At 45.9% G+C, this 26,280-nt stretch overlaps 1 protein-coding gene across 1 annotated transcript; it reads right to left on the reverse strand.

The window, feature by feature from the left end:
- Window positions 1-1,790: 1,790 nt before the first annotated feature.
- On the reverse strand, window positions 1,791-25,613 carry LOC121837197 (the record flags this gene model as incomplete). Its single annotated transcript, XM_042292750.1, has 3 exons — window positions 25,377-25,613; window positions 6,665-7,004; window positions 1,791-1,960 (listed from the first exon to the last, which is right to left on the reverse strand). Coding segments are annotated over exons 1-3 (747 nt in total), but the record flags the coding sequence as incomplete, so codon positions are not given.
- Between the last annotated feature and the right edge of the window lie 667 nt (window positions 25,614-26,280).

Raw genomic sequence — 26,280 nt, forward strand, 5'->3', positions numbered from 1 at the left:
CCCCAACACGAGGTATCACGTGAAAATTTTGCGTCCCTGATTGGATGACACCGCTTCAAACGTATTCGAATTTCTCCGAGTTGCTTGCTTATTTCGAGCCGAACCCGATCTCAGCAATTCGTGTCGATCTAGGGAAAGCTAGAGAACAACCCGCCATTAACACCAAAATTGCTGAGAAAGATGCTCGATCTGAAGGGGGCCTCACGCACTCACCGCCCTCACGCACTCATGGCCGTCACACACCTCATGCACTCACCGCCCTCACGGCCCTCACCTCACGCCTCTCATGCCACTCACTGCCCTCACGCACTCATGGCCCTCACACCCCTCATGCACTCACCACCCTCACACCACTCACGCACTCATGGCCCTCACGCCACTCACCGCCCTCACGCCCCTCACGCACTCATGGCCCTCATACCCCCCACCACCCTCATGGCCCTCACGGCCCTCACCGCCCTCACGCCCCTCACCGCCCTCACAGCCCTCACGGCCCTCACAGCCCTCACGGCCCTCACTCACCCTCACACTCATGAATTTTCCTGGTTCAGAAACTCACTCACCCTCACCTCACCGGTAAAGATGAGGGTGAGTGAGAGTGAGTGAGTGCCCTCATGAGTGAGGTTTGCCGGGGTATGCTTCCATGAGCTGCCCTGCTTCGGGCTGTTCTCCCGTACGCACGGGTCAATATGCGTCGCGCATACCGAACGACTGCCAAAGCGTATTTCAGTGCGACAGGAGAACGGGAAGAGAAAGTAGAAAATGAAGGCAGCGGGCGAAGGTGGGCAGAGACAAAAAACGAGTGGCTCAAATTAAATTAGGTTTTAGGTTTGGTCTACAAACAACACCTCGGAGCTATTGGTATGGGGCTCTCGGGTGTTCAATAGACGAATGCGTCACGGCACACGGAGCGGATGTCTCGGCTGACCGCCGAGTGGCTGTTGAAGTTCAGACCAGTTCAATAATCCCAAAAGGCACTTCAATGAGGTGCATTATATGAGAAGGAAATAAAGTACGAAAAAAAATTGACAGCGAAGGTTGCCGAATAACAGTTCCGCTAATGATGAAAGAGTCGGCGTGTGAATGTAAGGAGAATCCAGCACGCTGCTCGCTACGGAAGCCCAGTTGTGGCTCAACGTACAAAGTCAGCCGAGGGGCAACATGACCGGCGACAAACACGCGAGTGATACGCTTTCTTCCACGAGATAAATCATTGACAAACTAATTTGTCGGAGTTTTCTACCCGTATAAGATTTGAGACATGCGTATAAAAACACCATCGCGTGCTTTGCGTAGTCACAGCCGACAAGCGTCGCTTTGCCAGAGTCGTGTCGCCTCACGATCCCTGCTTGGACAGGCCTTAAGAGGACGCAAAGCTAGCTGCCTTTGTCTCCACTTATTGCTCGAACGCAGGCGTCCGGCTCTCGGAGCTTGAACAGTGAGTAGTGACAAAGGCAGCTATAACTTTGCGTCCACCCACTAATCATTCCAACCAGAGCTCGGTGCTCTGTCGTCCCAGCTCTCTCCCATCTCCTCCTCTCCCTCAGTTGTCATACGTACACCTTCGCAACATTAAAGAAACATCGGCCTTCAGAAACCGCCTCAGCGTATAAATAAGGCTTAAAGGGTCGCGTCACGAAAGGTCATCCGACTCAGAAGCGAACCTATATAAGCTAAAACCCTTCTAAAAAAAGGACAGCCATATTACGTTGTATCGAAGATTTTTGCCGACCAATGTACTGTTGCACACGGCATACCTGAATGTTTTCGTTGTTGTTTTCTGACGTCGAAGTCGACGTGAAAGAAGACGAAGACGTCGACGTTGTTGACGTCGATGCCGACGTCCGGAGGGCCTCCGAGGACTCCGTGGAAAGCCTGGCTAGAGACGACGACGCCTGGCTGGAGGACTTGGACGACGCGGACGTGGACACCAGGCTTTGGGATAGGTCCAGCGGAGAGTCTGCGTAGAGGAAGGAGAGGGGGGAAATTTGTAAAGGTCAAAGATGCGATGTTGTTGCAGGGGCTGTAGAACTGTTTTCCCAAAGTTTCAGAGTGGCAGCGAAACAAATTAGAAATTAAAAGGAGAAAAAAAATGAAAATGCCAACCTTGTCGTGCTGGTCTAGTTACTTTATAATTTTTATATTAAGGCAAGCGAATAAAAAAAAGCAATGAAAAACAATTTTAAAAAATTGTTAGATTGTGATGTAAAAAAAATTAAAAACCACAACAGCGACAAAAAGGCTGAGGGGTCCTGCCCTTGTTCTTTGTGTTAACGTCTCCTTATTTTCGGAGAGGATAATTCTCACATTTTTCTAAATACACTTTTTCAGGGCGCTTGTTCATATCAAAGACAAGTGTGTTTGTTTATAAAGAGTGTAATGAATGGAAAACGTACGCAGACGGGGGGCCCCCAAGCTTCCCAAGAAAACTGAAAGTACGCTCAAGGTGCGCGAGGGAGCTGGCGGCAATGGGGTTGAGTTGACTATATGGTTCAGCGGTACGAGCTCGCAACCCAGCCAAGCGTGGAGGCTCGCTTCAACACAATCGTACAAAATACTATCTTGGGGGATCGGTGGCTGAGTGGGCTAGAGCACACTAAAGCCACTGGATCCTGGGAAAGTAGCACCAAGCTCCCCGTATGGTTGCCATGTTGGTCCGTGAAATGAGCAATTTCTCCTTAACCCGTCCGTTCTTGGTGAGCTGATCTAAATACGCTGGTGACGGGTAGCTTTATGGAGACGTTTCTTGTATACCGAGACTTTGCTGTCCACACACCGGCGATACAAGCGTACACCTTCGTACCAGCACCACATGCTGTGTCAGTGCTTGGAGGCACTGGAAAATAAGTTTACCGTTATAAAATACGGAAGAGGAACATTATAATTGTAAGAGATACGTAGAGATGGACATGATTGATAAGTTTATTGCATACACCAAGCCAAGAGTTATAATGGCGAGGAACGCTTCTATTACGATGATGCTTCATGATGATCTTGAAGCGACTGGTTTAAAACAACCCTCTGGAAGCTTCGAAGACTTGAATGCATTGCAATTTCCATGGCAAAGTAGACAGATTAGCCAATCGCCTTGCGAGGGTTTGGTCGTCTGTATGTTACTGTCCGGCTAGCAGGTAGGGAAGGCAATGGCGCTACTTTCCCAGGATTCAGCGACTTTAGCGCACACCAGCTCTGAGCACGTGGAGGGAAAGCTCACGCTGTAGAACCCAGAGATCCTGGGTTCAATCCCCAAGCCTGCCCGTTTCGATCTGGATGAACACACCTGGTACATTGCTCCCCTACAGCTGAGATTCTAGAGGGTCATTGGAGCTGAATAACCTCCGGGTGTATAAACATACAGCACGATTGCCGTCTACCTTTTGGATAGGGCCCTTTCCAGACCCTGTAGAAAATAGAAGAAAAAAGAATGAACGCGTCGATGTAGAATTAAATTATCCTATAGAAATAGATTCACGAATATAATACTTAAGCTACGAGGACCAACGTTTTCTTCAAAATTTTATTGTTAGATAATTTCATTTCTCCAACGTTTGAAGCTCAAGAAGCGATCCTTCGTTGTAGAAGGTCGGATGGATATTGCGAAATAATATGACATTGCCACATCGACAGTGTCATTTTTTAAGATTTTGGTATATAATAGTGTGTTGAAGTTTGCTGCAAAGATTTTATTTATTTGTCAGGACAAAGCTAATCAATTAAAAACTAGTCACTGGTGCATGTTGTTTGAAAACATTTGTATTTTTGTGTACGAATACGCCAATCCTGGAGATTGGTTGAAAATTTAATTTCCTTCTCATTAGATCAAGTAAGTGGCGGCCCCCGGCGTCTGAATTTTTTTTGGCACGCAGGCGTTCGGTATTATGGAATCGCCGGTGTCTTTTTTTTTTTTTTTAAAGTGTATTATACTGCGAAACTCGGCACCCAAATATGAGCAAGAGTCCGGGTGGGCTGCCAGCTGATTAATATTCGGCGTCACTGCGTGACGCCGAATATTAATTTGGCGTCACGTAGTACATAGAATCACGTAGTACATAGAACATATTCTATGACGACTGTGTGTAGTCGTCATAGAATATGACGACTACACACAGTCGTCACGGTCCAAACGTTTTGCAAACAAGCGACACCGCCGAATGGGACGAGGTTGCCCAGCAGTGCAAGGCGTCTTTTTTCATATCCGCGATCAATGTTTTTTTGTGGGATGTTTTTCCAATGGTGTGACGTGCTGGCCCAGCAGGACATGCTCTCCACTGTGCACGACCAAACAAAAACAAAACAAAACAAAAAAAAACGTGCACGCTTTTTAAGGGCGAATTTCACAGGTCGTTATGGAGCGCTCCGGGACCAGTAGACCCGATCCGAGATGGACCACGCAATCTGAACAAAGTCGCTCCGCCTCCCGATCCCCAGTAGAACGTGACCACTCTACCGGGATAAGCGGGATGCCTTCCCTTCATTCACCTTCCCGGAATCCACTTCCTGCGGTCCCGGATCTCGAAGCACGTGTTTTCAGTGCTACCAACACGTGTTCAACGTACGAGAGAAGTTCATGATGTAAGAGATGCGTGCTGATAAGAGATGTGCATTAGCGTAGCCCACTTGGCTCTTCATCGGAATACTCAAGAACGGTGTCCAAGTACGTCTCAATTTTCTGCGTCTTCTGAGGAGGTCCGAAAGGGCAGTCGAACTCATGCGAGACATACGAGCAATCCTCGTCGTCGCTGCTACTCGAGCCGCTTCTGCTGGAGGAGCTGCTCGAGCAACTTGACGACGAACTGTCATCAAGCAGCAGCAGCTGTAAAGTGGGCGGCACATTGGGAGCGGCTATTACGAAGTCTTCCGCGGCGAGATGCCCGCTCGGCGAAAAAGGAAGTTACGTGTGCGCGCCGAGGGCTGGCCAGGCTGGCTTCCGGCCGAATCCGCTGAAATCTGCGGAGCGACTGTTCTCGGATCCCGATCGAGATATGCAGTGGAAGCTGATCCATAACGACGGGTGGAACACGTCCGTCTCGATACCGGTCGCCCCGTGAACAATGCGCGCTCCAGAAAAGTCTATCCCGGCGCGCTCTAAAACGATTTGTGGAATTCGCCATAAGAACGTGAACGTTTTGGCGCGTGTCCATTTCGAGTGAGGACATCAACCAGGCAAACAGCGCGGCTTTCCTCCTTGCTTCCTCCCCTTTCTTCGGGAGGTTGGGGACTGATAACTACAGTGGAGGCCTTGACGGCAGCCAACAGAACATGCGAGTAGTTACGTCCTGTCCTATACGTCATTACTCATGAGCACGCTCCAAGGCTTTGTCCAAGGACGCTAGCGGAGGGTGACTTACCCCCGGGCAGAAAACGTCCCAAAGCGGACCGGAAGCGAAGGAAGATTCTTCGCTTCCGTCCAGAAGATGCCATACACGGCATAAAGTGTGTCCTGTGAGGATAATCCTTCAGGATACTACCACAATAAACCGATCTCACTAAGGGTTTCACACATGCGTGACGTGATAGTTCATAGGAGGCAGGCGCCAGTTCACGAGGCAGCTCGTAGCCGCCTCTTGCTCTGCTCGCGCAATCGCTCAGCAAAGGTGGTCGCGCCCTGCAAAAAGACTACATCTCCCACGATGTATGGCAGCAGCGGTGGCGTAGTGAAACTAGCTGTGAGATCGGTCTATCGAAGGGGCTCTGGGGCAGGTTGGTGTGTACCCCCGAAGATCTCCCAGCAGCACCCGCCATTCAGGACTAACAATGTTCACGGCATTATGATTTCGCAAATATAGCGTTGAACAGTTGCGCCCTGTTGATTCCTGCATGTTTAAGCGCCGTTCACACTCTTGCGACCGAGTAGGACTGAGAGAGACCAGACCGGTTTTTAAGCCTCTTGCGACTTCTTAGGACCGGGTGCGCTGCAGCGGAGCTGGTCCTAAGAGATCGCAAGAGGCTTAAAAACCGGTCTGGTCTCTCTCGGTCTTACTCGGTCGCACGAGTGTGAACGGGCCTTTATGTTTAGCCGATCAGGGCAAGCCATACAATACAGGTGCAGCCAAACACAGGGCGCCGTAAAATAAATATGACGACCGGATTCGTTGTAAATTCCGGATCTGTTCCGGTAAAAATCCGGAACAAAGTCGGGTTTTTAGAAGAAGCGAGGAGCCCACAGACGAGCTGGTGAATGTTTAACACGACTGAAGCGCGAAACACATGTACGACGAAACCGCCCAATCCGACGTCCGATCGGGCAATACGACGGCCGGAGGCGAGGGTTTTCAACGCTCTCCGGTGCTACGAAAACCCTTGCCCCCGAAGGTCATTCCGGCAGTTCGGACGTAGGATCGGACGGTTTTTTCGTACATGTGTTTCGCGCTTAAAGCTGAGACGGAAGAAAAGGAAGACCCTTAGAAAAGTGTGTTTATAATGCAATTAAATGCAAAGGTGCAAGCGAGCTGGACAAGAATGACGAAAATAATCCATGGAGAAGGGGAACAAGAGGGCCCCTTGTTCCCCTTCTCCAGGTGTGCGTTGTTGTCCGTCTTTTTACGTATCTCTCTTCCTCTTCCCTGTTTCAGGTTCAATTATGTCTGGGTTTGTCCCCGGTTTAATGTTCATTCCGAATTTGAATGGAATAGAGGCGTGGTCTTGGTCGTAGTTTCTTTCTCACCTTGGAGCGTCCTCTGCAAGAAACGGCGTCCCAGGTCAGCGGTGAGCTTGGGCGTGGACGTGAGGGGGGACCCGGGCTCGTCTTCGTCCTTGACGAAGACCACCAGCTCGGAGTTGGGCAGCACGGGGCGCAGGACGCGGTACAGCACGCCCTGCTGCCGAGGCGCCGGAAGGAGGCGCGAGTGTCGCCCCGGCGACGGCCTGCGGGCGCGGCTGGCGACCAAGTTGACGCGCTGCGACATGCGCCGGGCGACGCGCACGAAGCGCACCCAGTTACAGTGGCGCACCTGGCGACACTCGACCTCGCGGATCTCGTCGTAGCAGCCCAGGGAGTGTCGTACCTGCGCCCGCAAGGGGAGGCGTTTACAGAGTAACCCGAATTACCAAGTTCTAATAATTGTTTTCTTTTAGAGCGCAGCTCTTAGGCGCCCGTTTCCTGCTTGAGCGGCGTGGGCGTCTCCGTCGGCGTAACCGCGCGTTGCATTATGGGACGTTCCAATAATGACGTTACACGTGACGTCACGTGTTACGTCACGAGTGACATCACGTGTCACGTTATTACGGGGACTTCCCATAATGCAACGCGCGGGGCCTAAATTTACAGGGTAAATTTTCCCGCTAAATTTAGCGTAAAAATTTATTGCTAGAAATTGTTCCGGTATAGTTAGCGGAAAAGGTTTTCCGCTGAATTTGGCGGGAAATTGTTCTGCTAGATTTAGCGGGGAAATTTTTGTGCTAAAGTTAGCGGGAAAATGTTTTCCGCTAAATTCAGCGGAAACTATTTTTGGCGGAAACATTTGAAAGCTAAATTTTGCGAAAATTGCCTACTAAATGAGAGGGGATCAGAAGAGGAGGAGGGGAGGGAGAGGAGGGTCATACCCTCTCCTCCTCCTCAAGAGCTGCGCTCTAATTCGTCATTACAGAGAATTGTAAACGTCTTTCATTTTTTTCGCGATGTTATTGTAATAGTAGAAAACGTTTAGTTATACCGCTTTTGGAGGGTGTTGTGAGGGGAATGGGTCAATGGTGTGGATACCTGGACTCGCAGTGTAGGGCAGTGGGTCTTTTCAGTGGCTTTTTTTGCAAACTTGGTGGGAAATGCAGACATAACCGATGCTTGCGGCTATATAGAGCAAAGAGTTGAAGAGAGTATACCTAGTCACCGAGGAAGAAGTACAAATGTTTTTTCGCAGCGCAGACGTTAGTAATAGCTGCTACGCTGACGAGATAGATATACGACCGGTTCTTTATATATGGTATACTATTGACCAACTTTTAGTGTATATTTTTAATCTTTGTTTACAAACAGCCATATTCCGAAATGCAGGTAGCAAAAGGGGTGGTGCTTCAGAAAGAAGGGGATACAAATAATATAAACAATTACGGACCTGTGGCACTCCTAGTTTGTTCCAAGGGTCTAAAAAATATTTTATAATCGCCTTACCACATCTATATAAAAACATGATATTATTCTAGATCCTCAGTTCGGATTCAAGAAGAAACGATCTACCTAGCTAGGCTTGTTGGATCAAAAAGAATATATTCTACGTAATTTTGAATAAAATATAAAAAATAGTACTAGGTATATTCATTGATTTCACCGACTCATTTGATTTTATTAATCACGAGCTGCTTCATCAGAAACTTTATATTTACGGCATTAAAGCACATGCGGCAATTCTCATAAGATCCTACCTAGACAAGCGGAGTCACTATATCCAGATCAATGGTCACATCTCCGAAATAAAACATATAAAATCTGGCGTACCACAGGGTACTATTCTTGGATCGTTGCTTTCCAACATAAACATAAACGTCACCGTTAACATTTCACCGCAGGTAACATTTATCATTTACGCTGACGACACTAGCATCTTTTTATCCGCTTAAAATTCTAACAACATTGCACAAACAGGAAGTGACCTCCTAAGAAAACTACAAATTTGATCTACTTCAAACAATCTTTTAGTAAACAAAACCAAAACAAACGTTATTTTTTTAGCCCCAAAACAGGGATGTTAACTTTTACAGTGATAAAATCCCCATCAAAATAGTACGCACGTTTTAGACATGGGAGTGCTTTTTTCTTTTTTTTTTTTTTTTTCAGGTCACATATGACTTGGATTCAGGGTTGGGCAGTATCGCGATACAAATGTATCGCGATAGTATTTCAGGAATACATTTCGTGTCTGTATTTCTGTATCGCGATACATTTTTTTCGCCAGTATCTGTATTCCTGTAACGAAATACATTTTTAATGTTCCTTTGTATCGCGATACAATCAGGGTGAAATGTATTTCGTTATATTTCTTGAGAAATACTCCCCCCCCCCCCCCCACCCCTAAAAAAAAAAAAAAAATTCGAACGCTTTTTTTTTTGGGGGGGGGGGGGGGGGGGGCACAAGGGTCAAGGAGATGCTGGGGCATTGTTACCATGCTGACCAAGGTTCCTTCCAAATCTCCAAACTATTTTTCGATGCGTCCTCTTCTCTCTTCTGAGAACTGTTGCGCAGTCGGAGACTCGAACTAGGTGGCGTGCCAGGAGTGGAGTCAGCGCATCTTGTGCCGCAGGTCCTTAGGTAGGGGTTTCTTGAGTCATTGTTTGCGGGCATCCAACCCCCGCTGCTAACCGTCTCTCTTGCCTTAACGTACACAGTACACCCATCCGGCAAAGCTGAGTCACAGTCCGTTGCAGCACGAGCCTGGCGGTGGTTGACTTGAAATACTAGAAAGACTCAAGCTGTGAAGTTCAACAGATATTAGAATGCGTCTGCGGCTGCGCCCGTATTGCACGGCTCAAGGGTACGTCATCAGCCGACGTGAAAGTGACCCGCTGCTTTGGTTATCCGAAACCTAGGAAGGAGGTCAGACATGACCTCGCTGTGCCGACCCAGACTTCGTACACCTGCTACTCGTTTCGAGCGCGCTGTTTCACGGAGAGCTCGCACCTCTGCCGGCAATATCAGGTCGCAATCCACAAGGTCTCTATTTGGAGTATGCAAGGCGAAACTCGGTGACTGCAATCCCTGCGTCGGTGGCGCAGGGTCAGCAGGAAGCACTTTCACAACAGGGATGCCACCATATCGTTTTTTCAACCGTAACAGAAGATAAGACGTGTTCCAGGAAGTTTCAGGTGGTCCACCATTCTCGAAAATCCTGCACGATCTTCAACGAGGCAACCTACAACGAAAGTGCGTATTGTCCTTTCATACAGCAGCGTGTTAAAGTTTCATGTTCAAAGCCACACCTGCAGATAAAAAATACCAGTTAATTCCACCTTGACGTGATGTGATAAATGTTGACAGGGGCGTCCTTATTTGACAGGGGCATGGAGACGTTTTGATGGGCTTTATGATGACAGAGAATTTATTTAGAGGTCGAAGTCTTTTCGCATCCCTCGTCAGACAGACAGTATGTCAGGGAAGGGACAACGGTCAGTCCTTGATGGAATGTTTTTCTGAGCCCATTGAAAACTCCTCGTCGTCGGAAATCACTACCTACAAGGAAAAGTGCCAAGCCTACGGGAAAGTAATTTCAGGATCAAAAACTTTCACTTCCAACTGCAAGCTTCTTCTAATTTGGTCTCAAATAAATTTGAAAAATGTATTGCAGTATCATTATTTCTGTACTTGTAGTTCTGCCCTCCCTAAAATGTATTCCTGTATTTGTATTTCCAAATACTTTTTGCCTCTATTTAAAATGTATTTCCGATACCTATTGCGATACACCTTTACAGATATATTTCAGTATCAGTATTTTAGGTACTATTTTAAGGTATCCCAGTGTCTGTATTTCCAAATACATTTTTGAGTATTTCTGCCCAATTCTGCTTGGATTGAACACATAAATTATTATATTTCTAAACTTGCCTGGGGAATCATTGGTTTATTACACCGACATCGTCTAAAGCCTCCATCAAGCGTCAAATTACTCCTCTAGAACACATTATTTGTATCCCATTGGTATTAGGCCATCTGGTCTGGGGTACACTACAACTAAAACAAATCTATACATAAAATATTTTTACTACAGAAAGGAGCGTTAGGCTGTAACGTGCCATACAACTTCCGGACAGAGCAAATTTTGAGAAACTAAGGATTTTGAAAATATAGGAATATACGAGTCTGGTTGGCAACTATCTCTCCCCGTGGAGAGATAGTGCAACCAGACTCTGCTGCGTCGGGCGATGACAGCGCAGCAGAGGCTGGTTGCACTATCTCTTCGCGGGGCGCGGTGCCGCCGGGGCGGAGATGCGCGCTCCGATAACAAACCGAAACTTAAACACCCGTCGAATTTGTGCGGTTTTTCAGAAAGCCGTAAAATGCTTCGCGTGCCTTCTATCGTTTTGCAATTTGTTGATTTAGTGGTTTCCGATGACGCTGAGCAATTTTCTAATTTAAACCGTGCCCTTAAAGGGATACTACAACGAAATTTCGGCGCTCATTTTTTGGTCTATATGTGTTTAAAAAAGCACCATCAAATCGAACATACCGATATCTTGTTAAAAAAGTCACGAAAAGGAATTTTAAAACGAATTAAACGATTAGCAAAGAGCACCTGGTGGATGTCCTAACGCCTCGCTTGTAATGCCCGTCTAGGAGCCTTGGCAGCTAGTGACGGAGGTTGTCTCGCCTCCGGCCACGACGAGAGAAGAGGGGCAGGAGGAACTCCCCTCTTCCCGAGAATGCCTTTTGTGTGTCGCAGAAGTCGCTATTGTTCCCCTACAAAATTATAGAAGATTAACCCGTCAATCAAATTTTGTACAAAAGCAGCCGCTTCGGTGGCTGGAACGACTAGGCCATCCTCTCGACATCAGCCTCGCCGTAGCTTTGCTCGTCTTGAGACGACCTACGTCACGATTGCGTTGGATGTCACGTGGTCTCCGCTGGGCCTTCTCCGAGCGCTTGCCAGAGTGGGCCGTTTATAACGAAAAATACAGCCACCAGGCTCAAAATACAAACGTGCGATTGTCATTTACGGATATTGTGGATCCTATTCAACCTATTTTTGAACACGACGGGAATATTTCAAATTTCGTTGAAGTATCCCTTTAAACACAATATTAAAAAAGTTAACTACGCAAAAATACTTAACAAGTTAATTATCCGGGACTTTAACAATTTTCTTAAATGAGCCCCTGGCCCAGGATCAAAACGCCACGAGCCTTTTTTTCGTTGTGATAAGGAGTTTTTGCATTAGCGATTTGCCTGCGTTTTCTGAAACACCCTGTATAAGAAGTGCCGCATAGTTTGCGTATTTGTTATACGCATACTAAAAACTACAACCAATTCCAAAAGTTGAAAACAATCTAACGGGAAACTGCATCGCTCTGTTTATGTGTGCAATTTTGTGCCCTTATATCTACGGGGTGTTTCACGAAAAGTGGACAAATTCGATATTGCGAGAACTACGCAGAGCAACAAAAAAGGCTTGTGTCGTTTTGGTCCTGCACCAAGAGCCCATTTAGGAAAATTTTTAATGTTTGAGATAATTAAGTTGTTAATTATTTTTGCCTAAATAACTTTTTTAATATTGTGTTTAGGGCATGGCTTCAATTAGAAAATTGCTCAGCATCATCGAAAAACACTAAATCAACAAACTGCAAAATGATAGAAGACACACGCAGCATTTAACGGCTTTCTGAAAAACCGCACAATTTTGACCGGTTTTTAAGTTTCGGTTTGCAATCGGAGCGCATCTTGGCCCCGACGGCACCGCACCCCGTGGAGAAATAGTGCAACCAACCTCTGCTGCGCTGTCCTCACGCAACGCAGCAGAGGCTGTCAAGTCAAGCTCCTCAGGCGGCTTTTTTCCCCCGCTCTCACCATATGCATATGCATGCACGTACGACGAATGAACTATTATTTCCCCCACGATCTCCGGACAAACAGGGCAAAACTGTACGCACGCTCTTGGATTTTATTCGCGTGAAGTTATTGAATTTTCAAATTTGGTCCGAGGAGCTGAGAGGCCTGGTAACACAAAAAGCGTGACGTCAAATGATCTAACATGGAGGCAGCACCGCTTGTTCGCGACAAGTGACAAAAAGTCATATAGTGTGAAATGAATGCCAAGAAAACTATAACGCGGAAGAAAAAAAAAACGCTCAAAATGTTGCGCTTGCTCGACTTGATACAATATATGGCGTCACACCATTGGAGAGCGCTAGAAAAAATTTGAATGTTGGTTTTGGCATCACCTTTTATTTGCCGTTTTCTTAAGAAAACGGCAAATAAAAGGCAGGCTATTTATTTAAATGGCATGCCGGAGACAGTAAAGCTCGTGTATTACTAAAATGGGGTTAGTTTTGGGTATACCTCAAGAAACCTCATCAAAGCGTGCGTCTCGGCCTTTTTTGTTTTTCTAGCCATGCGCGGCTTTTTCGCCGGAAAGAACTACGCCTTTCAGCCGCTTATAGATGAATAGATATAGAGTCATGTCTCGTTAACACGGACCACGTTAAAATATATCTACCCCGCTATATAGACAACATATTCGGGGACGAACTGGGCAAATGCATGCATTTTTGTCTCGTTATTATGGACTAATCCCATTATGGACGCTGGAGGAAGGGATGTGCCCGTATTAACGATACATCCCCGTATTTTTGAAACTTAGATGAGCTGGAGTTTGTCCTCTGACTGGATACCCACCCGGTAGGCAATGCGTGTAACGTCATTGTTACACTGTATGGACTACTAAATTTATAAAAAAAAAAGAAATTCTGAGCCTGTCGGTGGCATTGAGGGTATTCGTAAATCTTTAAAGAGTCGCAGGGAAGTTTTTGCCACACTCTTCCTGATATTTTCAAAAAGGCACACACTCTTCCTGATATTTTCAAAAAGGCACCGTCTGACATGTATGATATAAATATTCTAAAGCGTAATAAACTTCCTTAAGACATTCAGCATTTCATACCCAATTTAGAGATTGTCTAAAAGAAGAGTATTGCAGTAATTTAAAATGCAAGGAAAGAAGAATGGTTTTAACATGTGGTATGCAACAAGACGGAAGAAATGTTAGTATCCGCCTCAGCCGCGTCAAAAATCCGAGAAAAAAAATGCACCAAACTTGCGATTCTTTTCACTAAGTTCGACCCGAAACCCCTGCCCGAGGTGAGATAAAAGCACCCAGATGGACAATTTCAATTAATTCCAATCGTAGCTAAAAAAGAAAAACGTTTGGGGCGAATCGTTAAAATGAAATGAGACCAAAACTACAAGTGCCACTAATTAACGAGCAAGTTACGCACACCGTAAGAAGTTCTAATATAGGTATTCCCGAACGCAATTGCAGCCGCCTCGGTGGCTCCGAGGCGAGAGCGCCGGCCTACGGATCCCCAGGTGGCGGGTTCGAATCCCGACCGAGGTGCCCGCAATATGGCGGAGGCTTATTGCGGAGAAGGCGCCGTGTAACCGAGCTTTCGGTTGCACGTCAAAACATCCCCAGGTGGTCGAAATTTATCCTCAGTCCTCCGCTGGGGCGTGCCAGATGCCCGTCGTAGGTTTGGCACGTAAAAACCCAAATTTGACTTTGACCCGAACGCAATCGTATGTGAGAGGGAGAAAACAATGGAGAAAACGAGAACTTCCGGTGTCTCGCAACTTCCCTATCACCGCGAGAGCGGGCTGTTGCTAAGGCGACAGCGTCTTCGGCAATACGAACAGCCAATCGCAAAGCTCTGCATGTTTCGGAGCACGTGGGTTTACATGCACCACAACTAACATTGGTACGCGCAGCGGTCCTTCCAGCATCGTTTACTTGACCACCGTGTCGGTGCAGTTTACCGGCTTACCGTGGCATAACCGCCTAATACCCCTGTTACACGGGCACACTTAACCGCGGTTAAGTCAGCTTTAACTGCGGTTACGTGGCAGCACAGATGCCGCACTATACCCTCGGACAGCTATTTCAAAAGAAGTGAAGGGAGCGCGTGCACTGCTTTGATGGGTGCTCAAGATGCTGCCGCGCACGTTCGCCCATAGCTCTGACTGCATCGCCGCAGAATGTTGTCGGCAAGTATTGTGCGCTAACTGTGGCTTAGCGTAACCGCAGGTAAGTGTGCCCGTGTAACAAGGGTATTAGTCGACTCCTACGATCTGGACTGTAACGACGCCTGCAAAACTCATTTTTGGTACCGTCCGACGGCGCTCTTGCGGAACGTTCAAGTGCCGCCCGACGGCCCTTTACTTCCGCATTCGAGTGCCGTCCTACCGAGCCAATGCCATCATTTTGGTAAGCAATGTCTTGCTTTTGGCACTTTTTGGCCAAATTTAGTATGCCTGTTGTCGCTGTACTTTTTTTTAGTTAAATTTGCTAATTATGTGTATACTCAGATTCCATAAAACGTTCTTCATAACAAATAATATCCGAAAACCAGAGAATGACATCCCTGATTCGTTTCTATGGCGTAATGGTTAGCATGCCCGGCTAATACTTTATGGCCTCACAAATATTTAAGTGCCCTAAAACATTTTTTTAAGCACCTAATCACGTGCTTTAGAAAAGTTCAGATTTTTTTTTTGTATTTTGTAGAGACCGCTGGGGCCACTGGAAAACGTTATATTTAAACGAAAATGTATGTTAAATCACAATCGCAACATTTAGAAGAGTGCCACTTCTGCAAACTTGAGAAGATCGCGCAAGCATAAACTATACATAAGAACGCATGCTGCTCACTCCTGTAGCGTTTGTCTCGCTCGCTCGTTATGTTAAAACAAATTGTCGGCGACCGGCCGATGGAACCATGGTAAAAAGCTTTACTTGTACTTAACACTTTCGGATGGCAATCGAAGGCACGAGTGGAGCGTCGTGGGACGGCACTCTAGACACATCGTCTTGGTGTAGGGGGCGGCCCGCACGGCTAGTTTGCAAAGTGGCAAATTGCCACGACATTGTTCGTGGTCTCAGGGATCCCGGAAGCAGCCGACGTTTTTTGCACCATGTTCCCGCTGGGAGCGGTGTGTGCTCGATCGAAGCGCTGGAACCACACTGTTGAGCCACGGCAACTTTCAACTCGACGTTCATGTATATTTCAGCAGGGGAAGTGTTTGACCTTCATCGGGACAAAATGAATTCTCAGACAATGAAGCGCACGTACAAAATGATGCGAAGGTAATCCTTACGGCATTTCTTTTGAGCTCTGCGTCGAAGAAAACAGCATATGAAATCAACGGGATCGAGTGTCCCTGCGACGAGAGTGTCCGCCACTGCCGCCCATCGAGGACGACGAGAGGACATAAGGGCCAACTCTAAAATCGAGATCTGGGTTTAGGCTATTCATGCAAAAAAAAAAAAAAAAAAAAAAAAAAAAAAAAAAAAAAAAAGATTACTTAAAAAAAGGGAGTGGAAGGTGTTCGTGGCTATCTTCTATTCAGCAGGGCAGCAATATCGGGGGTATGGTGGTCAGGGAGGGCAAGTCAAATGCCTTGCAAGGCCGAGCACGGCCACGGCGTCAGCGGAGACTTGATTCCGCTTTCGGCGAGGTCGCACAAAGCACTGCTCACCCCGTTGATTATACGCGAGGCAGTGTCTGGCTCATGTCTCTGACGTAAGGTACCACCGACTGGAAACTGCCACTGGCATAAAAGCGAAGCGCCAGCAGCACTTACACGGGTAGCGAACGAGGCCGAGCAGTTGTGTGGTCAAGCGTTGGTGCCAGCACATCGCAGCTGCTTCGCACGGCAGGCCCCGATCCGCTATCGTTTCCAGTTTCCTACGAGTGCTGGGCCATGTCTGTGCACACGTTAACGTAGGCGGCCATTTTGGACAAATAGTCCCCCGTCGTAGGATTTTGTCCTGTCTCGTGAAAATTTTGCTTCGGAAATACCCAGAAGTTAGAAGCTTTTGCGTAAGTTATATTCACGAACTTTTTTTATTTCTTGTCGTAAGATAATTCTGACATTTCGGCTAAGTTCGACCCGAAACCCTTGCCCGATATGCGATAAAAAGCGCCAATATGGGGAATTTATTGGAATCAAAAGTGTGGCCGATAACGATATCTTTTTTTCCTTAAAATTACTGTTGATCGCGGCCATCCCGTAACTTTCCGGAATAGCATGTTGTCCCTTTGCCCTTTTCAGCACGCTCGGAAATACTATTGCACGGAAAATATTTTACCTTTCAAAATATTAAGAAAAAAAAATGTTTTGCGGCGATATTAAAAAAAAAAAAGAAAAATGTTTGCCACGCTTGAATTTTTTATTTAATGTTGCTGAATTACTTGGCTAGATGTTAGCAACTTCAGATTCACTTTTTTTTTGTCTCAGATTACGCAATTATTAAAGCCCTGTACGGATGATAATTTTATTATCCACATCCGCAACCAAACAACATCCGCAGTGTAATTACATCCGCATTCGATCCACATCAGCAGACTTCGTATCCGCATCCAAACCTTGTCCGCAAAATTCAGAAACGAATCCGACCTTCAATCCGCGTGTTAATTTTACATCGCAAAATCAAGCATAAAAAAAAAAAAAACATGAATAGTATTTTATAAGCCATTTGCTTACCTTTGTACAAAGAACTCTTCGTGTCAGAATACGGTGAAAGTTATTTTATCGTAATCTGTTTGATCGTATTCATAAAATAAGCAATCATCCTTCCTGAGACACTTCGCATCGCTTGAAAGATGATCGCAGTTTTGAGATCGGCTTGAGAGTCCATGACTCCGACACTTTGCCCAGAAGATAAGTTCGAAAAAAAAAAAAAATTTAAATATTTATTTTCCATTTTGCTTTGTAAAAGCCACTTCAAGCAGACGCATGTTTTATAAACAAGAAAATTAACAAAGAACGGACAAATAACGTTGTGTCAATTTATTTAGGCCAAACAATAAAAAAGAAAAAAAAGTGGGAGAGGAAAGGCGCTCACTCACCGCAGCAAAGTACTCGTGTATATGTGGTAAGGCGCGAGTACACCACTAGAAAAATATCACATTATTCAATAATGGCAACAGCTCCTATTGGTTTCAGTTTAAAAGACCAATACCCCAATTCTCATGGTAGCGTAAAGGTACTTTTGGCTTAGGTCCCTTAGCTGAAGCTACAGAGCGCGACACTGTTAGCACGAACAAGCGATCGCCGGTTTTTCTGGTTTTTCTCCTTGAAATTAAAGGATGTCATCCAAGTTATTTACGGAAATTTCTCTTTTAGTTCTGTAATGTAAGCGATAACATTTCGTGCTCGCTAATACTATTTAGAAGTAATGTGCGAAAATGCGCCAACGTCGTGTTCGTACTAACAGTTTCGTGATGTGTGCCTGTAGAAAACGGCTTTCTTGATCAGACGATAAATAAACGGAGCACTTTAGGTTGATGTCGATTGCATTCCTGCTGAACCGTGAGAGGAGCACGTGATAAACAATTATTCCTAGAAATCGGTTTGACGCGCAGTTTTTGAATATTGTGAGTGAAATATAACATTTAAAACCTCAATATTATGTGTGTTTGTTTTTGCGGCACTTTATTTTTTATTTTTTTTTTCTCTAAGTGTAAGGTGGAAGAAATCCATCTAGGTGATGACTCTGGCCGCTCTTCCCGCGGGGAGCAAGTGACCAGATCGTGTTCGGAGTTAGCCTCGAACCAGGAGTAATTAGTTCCGCGCCGCCGAGGAGGGCGCTGAGCTATGAGCACCGTGGGTATGAGGTCCCTCCACGGCGGCCACGGTGTCGGCGGCGTAGCGTGCTCGCCTTTTTCGCGGTGTGGTGGTGTGGTGGTGGTACGCGGCCAGTGGCTGGCCTTGTGTTTTGCTTTGGTGCTGTGTCGATCACTGGTGCCACCATCGTGCATGGAGGTGAGCCTTAACCAGAAGAAGAAGTTACGCTATAAGGATGGGAAAAACGTGCTTCGTTCCCAACTTCAATTCGGGGTACCGGAACTTTGCAGAGCAAGTGTCCTCGTTTAAAGCTGCATCGAATGGCGCTCGCCTGGCGCAGTGGCGTCATGCGATCCGGAGGGCCGATCGCAAGTTACTACCTAGTGATCATGTTTGTGCCAAGCATTTTCCCGACGAACTAGCTGATATCGAAATTGTATCATGCGGAGTTCGGTGGGAAAGTTCTCCTCCATGCTGCAAAGAAGACCGTGCTATCTGTAGACGCTGTTCCGAGCATATTTCCTGGCTGCACGAAGTACCTTGCACGTTACCTGTAATACCTGTAAGACCTGTAAAACGGGGTGACATCATATTGTGAGTGTATAGATGAAAATTGATATATGTCTTATAATCGCTACTACTCTTTGAATTTCAGTCACTGTGTCATCAATTCAGTCGGTATGTCATCCTACTGTGTCATCATTTCATCATAAATAAAAATGTTTTCTGCTCACATGGTTTGTATGTACCACAATACCAGTTGACATCTTATGTATAAACCATTTGTAATTCTAATGCCTTTCTGCGCATCTAAATAATTATTTATGCCCACTATGTACCATTATTAGAATTTATTTTTTTCAATAAGAAGGCAGGAGCAGGGTGGGAAAAATTCCCCGACCTCCTATAAAGCTACGCAATGTGTGTAAACAATTTCTGGAACTGTTACCAAACATGCTGTCAGACAAAACATGCGAGCACGACCCAGTTGTTTAACGAATTTATTTTAAATTACTCTACATTATTAAAAGCCCAGTAGATTGTGTCGGGAAGTTTTGTATTTATACGAGTATTTTTGTCACGTTCAGTGATCATCGGTATGTTCTCGTTTAAAAACAGAAACCGCACGGGGGAAAAGGCAATCAGTGCTAATGCGCGAATATATAAATCCAACATTTAACCTCACAGTACGCAGCGACCGAGTAAAGAATGCATAATTTCCTTCACAAGCCCTCTATACAATAAAGTGGAGATTTGGACCATGCAGTTGGTTCATCAATTAGGACCAGAGACAAGAACTGTATAAGTGACACGTCGGTATCCTTATCTACAAATGAATTTGAATTTTTGAAACGCGGGCTGAGTAGATAAAAAAGAAAAGATTTTTCTTTTTTTTTTTTTTGTGTGTGTGGCTTTATAACGTGTGAATTTTTCAATAAACATCAGTTGAGAGTGCGCCTTGTCCTGTTTCCCTTCGTCTGTGTCCCTGTATTTTTTCGGCGCTTTTTTGCCCTCTATACAAGCCTTCAAAGCCCCTCTATACTTGAGCGCCATCTACGCCCGTGCGGTGAAGCGCGCTCGCTGCGCCGAACATCATGTGGTCGCCGCGTCGGACAGATATTTCTTCCACCATGGTCTAAGGGCACACCTATATGAGCCTTGCTTTAAAACGTCCGAGCCGTCTGGCCATATTGGTCCTAAATAATCTGCGTTTATGAGTTTTCATTGCGAGGTGGGCGACCTTTTTCTGTTGAGCAGCTGCATTTTTCCGCAAAGTTCTCACTAAAGTCCTGGGCAGGAGAGTCGAACGACTCGTCTACAACCTCACAAAAGAGCTCGCAGTGGTCCATCGCGTTCGGGTTCGTAGCAGACATTGTTTTCCACGTGCCTCCGCTGCTACCTGCTAGCTGGAGTATGCGTTCCTCGTTAATGTATTATTCTATCACATTATAGTGCTCGCAATCATTTCATAATTTGCTACTCATATATATTCAATTCGTTATAATTCATTAAGCAAGATACATTTATTTATCTCTGATTTTTATTTTGAGTTGGTGGGTCCGATCGGCTACTTCCTGTAGCTGTAAAGGGAGCTTGGCAAGCTCCGTTTAATACAGGACCTCCCTTAGCGAAAGGGACCTTTATGCGCCGTGTGATTACGATCTCCAGCTCTTTTGATATAACTCTCAACTACATGCTCGGAACCATGAAAAAGAAAACGCACACACACGCAACGTGTCACTTGTCGATGTCAGGTGTAAAAAAAACGGAATACCGTCGACATGGACGGATTCAGACTAGTTCGCTTCCCTTAAATTAATACCCACCAATTAGAAGTCTCTTTCTGTTGGTTCACTTGATGCTGGGATAGCATGCACGAATTGCGCTACAAGAATTAGGTGAGGAAACTCGTGCTGGCGCGAGTTCCAACACTCCAGAGGGCCGAATGCAATCTCCTCGATCCACTTATAGGCGAAGAAGTCCCTCGCCAGTCTTGGGTAAGTTCCTTTTAAAAAAGTAATTAGTTATAGTTACAGTTACTTTCATAAAAAGTAGTGAAGTTACCGTTACAGTTACCGCAACAAAAAGAGTAACTCGTTGCAGTTACTGTTACTTTTAGAAAGTCACAACGTTACTTTTTAGTTACCTTTTTTCTATGACGCGAAGAATTTAGGAAAAAGTAGAAAATGCCTTTCAGCAAGTTTTATTGTATTAAATTAAAAATTACATGTTTTACTTGATATTGTAACTTAGCAGCAGTTGCTTCTCGAAATTAGTTTCTGAACGTTTCCCTCGTTTGATGGCGAACACGTCCCTGCCCTTGCTGAACAGACCTCGCGCACCAGAGCAACAAGCAAATCCCGCGCAAACAGCAGTATATGTTGTCTCAACTGTTGACACCACGCCGGAGTAGTGGCGCAAATCAAAATACGAAACATGCGCAGTGCGGAGTAGTGGCGCTAATCAAAATACGAAACATACGCAGTGCCCTCCGTGTGTATTGTTGTTTCACGGCTGATTCACCCGCTTAAAAACCGTTTGCGGAGAAAAAGGAACCGCAGCATAGGTAGTGCCTCAATATAATAAAATGTAAGTGTTCAGACACAACGTACATGCGCATGCGTAAAAATTAAGGCTCCTCTTAGTAAAGATAACTAAAGTGTTTTTGTTTTGTTCTTTAATTACATTTACATGTGGGTATATTCGCGTCGTGACTCGCGCGAAAGATCATATTCGCAACTTTGTGCAAGGCCAACTTGACACTCGAAATGTCGGAACAGACAATTTGGAAAGTGCAAGGAATAGCTATTTTGTACGATCGTTCAGTGATATTGATATATATCGCGGTTTCATGATCACCGCGGTAACATATGCTGGTCTTCCACCGAAAATTCTCACGTAGACGGTTTGACCTGCCGAATAATCTGCCATTACTCTGTCCGTCGGAACTTCTCGGTCTTCGCCATGTCGACGAGCTTTGCTTCATGAGATCGAGAGGTGTGGCGATCCGTCGGTCGAACATTGTTTCGGCGGGTGTTTTTCCCGTGGAAGTTGAAACCGTCGTATGATGCCTGAACAAGAACCTGGCGATTCTGCACTGGACTGTTCCTTCCTTGAGTTTCAGGAGGGCCTTTTTTGTTTCGCCCACCATACTCTCCGCTTGCCCGTTTATGGCCGGATGATATGGAGCGCTGGTGTAGTGTTTTGTGCCGTTTCTCGTTAAAAACGCATCCATTTTGTTCGACACGAAATTTGTTGCGTTGTCGGAGAAAAGGATTCTCGGTACTCCAAAAGCTGCAAAGGTGGAGCGAAGGGTATCGATGATGCGTGTAGACGTCGTGGAGTGCACCGGTTTCACCTCCAACCACTTCGAGTAAGCGTCGATGGTAATGAGGTACCATGTCCCGTCGATCGGTCCGGCGAAGTCGATGTGAATTGACTCCCAGGGTCGAGTGGCAGGTGACCAGTCGGGCGCTGGTACCGTAGACGTGGCCCGAGGACAGATGCACCGGGGACAATAATGCTGACGTCCAGAACAGAGACACCGTGGACAATAATACGGACGTCCAGGACAGAGACACCGTGGACGACAACGCGGACGTCCAGGCAAACCCCGGTTCAAGGACTACCCGAGGGGGTCGCCGGATGAAGCAGCCAGCACAGTTTAAAGACTATGTACTGGACGTTAATAGACCGATCTTACCAGCTAGTTCGAGTACGCCACCGCTGCCGCCATGCATTGTGGGAGCTGTAGTCTTTCGGCACGTGCGACAACCACGCTGGAGGTCTGCACGAGCAGAGCACGAGGCCGCATGAGCTGTCTCGTGAACTGGTGTCTGCATCCTATGAACTACAGTTATGGCGGCGTCACGCATGCGTGGAACGCTTAGTGAGATCGGTCTATCAAGAAGGGGGATACGATATATATCGCGGTCAAGCAAGACGAAGACGAGGCTTAAGAAGAGCACGCGCGCACCCGCGATAGAGCTCAGACGGACTGATTCCAAAACGCCTTGAGCAATGGCTAGCTTCTTTTCAACTTGAACGGTACATAGTGTAAATGAACGCAGATTTAACAGGAAAAGTTGTATTAGATATATCATTCATACAAAAACTGGAAAGTAACGACAAAGGTAACGTCATTTCTTTCATTGTTACCCGAGAAAAAGTACAGTTACAAGTTACATTTTCAAAAAGTAACCCGTTACAGTTACAAGTTACCAAAAAAGCAGCGAAGTTACAGTAATCCGTTACTACCCAAAACTGCTACTTGCAGGCTTCTTCTACTTTCTTGTGGCTTGTACGTTTTGGGTTTTATTTACCCCCCCCCCCCCTCTCCCAAAGAACGTTTTCCGCTCTTTCTCTGCCAAACAAGAACACGCGTTGCCAGGACGACTGATGCTCCTGCATTTTTTACTTTCTCTAGGGACAGCTTTATTGGCGAAGTGGACCTTCTAAAGTTTTAAAGAAACTTTTGGTGAGGATCAAATCTTTCTTCACGTAAAGAACAAATTTCTCCCCATTGACACCTTTTATCTATGGGAGTAGCTTGCTCGCGCAATACATTCGATGATGCACTTCATAGTATCGCCCATTTAATCACTCTACACCGTGCGGTCGCACACGTTTATAGGCCGCCTCGTCAAAAATGAATATCCGGAACAGCGGATATCCGCATCCGATTCGCAATCCACCAAATCTGATTCATTTTTATCCGCACCCGCCAGTTTACTGCGAATCATCCGCAGATATGAAGAGCTATAGCAATTATTATTCAGGTTGCTCAAAATTAAGTTTTAAACATTAAATTAAAAAAATTAGGGAATGCACGTTAAATCCGTTTTTGCACCTCAGTTATGCTCCCAGGCGGACACAAAGTGCAACCGTAGCAAGTTCACAATTCAACTTTTTAATTGATGTAACTTGGTATGTGTTTCATTCTCTAGAATTCCCGTAACAAGCTCCTCTATGGAGATATCAGTCTTTAAATTCGCCACTCAATTCGGCTAATTACGCGTACAAAATCGGCAAGATCGGTGCGTAAACCTCTTCGGTGACAGGCAAGTTGTTGCGTGGGACATTCCGTATACCGACGGGGCGGACCTGATAACAGTTATTCGCCAGCGTTTGCAATTTAATGGCGGACGCTTATTGCGCAGATTGGCGGGTCAAAGGGGCACTAAACCATTTGCTGCGATAGTCTATTCATGGTTACAACTCAATATATGGACTTTAACCATCCCAAAAGCCAAACATTACATTCATGCGTGGCCGATCTTTTAAATTAAAATATATGTCAAAAGATCTATTACTTCGGAACTATTTCGGACAACAAGATGTTGCCGTCGCACTAGAAAGGGCAGAGCTTTAAGCTTTCTGCCCTTTTTCCGCGTTCTTTCTTGTCCAATGGCGCTATCTGGTGTCGATCTTTTGATACCGATTTTAATAGAGAAATCGGCCACGCAATAATGTAATGTTTCCCTTTTATTTTACTTTGTTTTAGGTTGATTACAGCCCCTAGACCGAGTTATGCCCCTAAATAGACTACCGCAGAAAGTGAGAACGATGGCGGGAGGAGAGGCTGAGCGAAACCTGCAGTCGACGCTTGGAGACGGTCGACGCGGCCCCCAATCGAGCAGTTGGAATCACTCTCAAATCCGGGCACACTACTCGGCGCCGGCCGTATTAAACGGGATCTTGTAGCGTGACCGATAAAACAACTCGTGGAAACCGCAGACATAAAAAAAAAGAAACGGCTGTTTAAATGTAATTAAGATAAAAAAATACACCAGTAATTAGTTATATGAAAATCGCATCATATGTTTTAAGTTTTCCGATGAAAAAAAAGAAAGAGTAAATTTCTGTTTATTTGAAGGATGGTACCCCATCCGCTTCTGAGTGAAAGGCGCAGCTATATGGGGTTCCGATTTCACCAGCATCGTGAGTAGTGTATGACACTATGGAACGGTGGTACCATTTCATGCCAACCATAAACGAAATGACGTCGCACCGTTTTGTAAAAAAAAAGATATATATATACATTTTTAATAATCGCCGTGGCGCGGCGCGGCCATTTATCGGCAGCGTTAAAGCCACTGCCCACTGGATTAAGTTATCGCGCGTAAAAGTAAAAAGCACCCTAATTTACGATTACTTACGTTTCATTGATATAAGGTTATTCTCAGAGCGTATCTATGCGGCGTTTCAGCATGACTTGGCAAACCTGAAAGCTACAGCATCCATGAATGAGCCGATCAAAGCGACGATGCGAAGAACGTAATATCTCTCCACACGATAGGTGCACCTTATGTTACTATGTCACGTGGCCTGCATTGATTGACCGCTGCTTTTACCGTTTGTCAGGGTAAAAGCAACGGCTAAAACAAAATATAATCACCTACAATAAAAAAACAAAAACGCAGGACGTGGTTTTTAATATTCTCATTCCTCGCTTCGTTCTTCGAAGTTTTTAGTAATCGGTCAATTCTGCAATGTGATCGGCTGCGGACACAGTGACTATATAGTCGCTCAAACTCGGCAAATGTTCGGTGTGCGTGAGTATATGCGTGACTGCGACGGAACACGAGACAAAAACGAAATCAGGAATCTGGCTTACGTCATTGTCGTCCAGGAGGCTGTACACTTCGAGCCTGTCCAGGCGCACCGAGCCGTCAGCCGGCGAGAAGACCCTTCCGGCGGGAATGGCCTGGTTGGCCCACAGACGCACCTTCATGTCGTACGGATGTCCTCGCGACACGCTCTCCTCTTCGTCCAGGTCGCTGTCGTGCGGCTGGTTCTCTTCGGCACTTAGCACCAGGCTGAACTCGGAAGGAAGGAGGACGCACGTCTCCATGCTGGAGTCGAGCTCGGCGACGTAATTCCCTGACTGGACTGTCCGGTCGATCCAAGTTCAGAAGCGCCTATCATGGTTCATGAGGCTGTCCAGCCGAATCATTCCTGGTGAATAGTGTCGTTGAAGACTGGACGTGGAGACGGATCAACGTAGACCGAATGTGCGGAGTTCTGATGAATGGGGGTAAAATATATTCGGTCGTTGGCTTTCTCCGATGGTAATCTGTCAATCGACTGACTCGAGGGTCACTTGCCTTAGACTACTGGTCAATCGAATTTCTCGCAGATAACTAAATAATCTATAATAAAATGCATTTGGATAATCACGGTGAGCCTTTCATCGGCTTCCACAGACTAGAATTTTTTTGATTGGAAGTCCTCTGTCAGTTAAGAAGTTTGCTTCTTAGGAATGCAGAGAGTCGACGTTAAGGCAGTCATCACAGGCGTCTTTGGTTTCAAGTAATTGTTCGATGTCGGAGCTTACAATGTAATGTTAACTATCACGGAACGCGTTACCTGCTAATTAGCAGGTAACACAGCGGGACAGAAATTATGCAAAAGGTATACGAAGTTAGAAGAGAAACACACAGGCTCACTATACGTCGCCGTCGTACAACGCCTGCATCGACGGTTGCAGAAGTAAACAGAAGAGACGGGAGGAGCGCGCC

This window comes from Ixodes scapularis, unplaced genomic scaffold (assembly GCF_016920785.2).
Source record: "Ixodes scapularis isolate PalLabHiFi unplaced genomic scaffold, ASM1692078v2 PGA_scaffold0__279_contigs__length_252992795, whole genome shotgun sequence".
Taxonomy (NCBI): Eukaryota; Metazoa; Arthropoda; class Arachnida; order Ixodida; family Ixodidae; genus Ixodes; species Ixodes scapularis.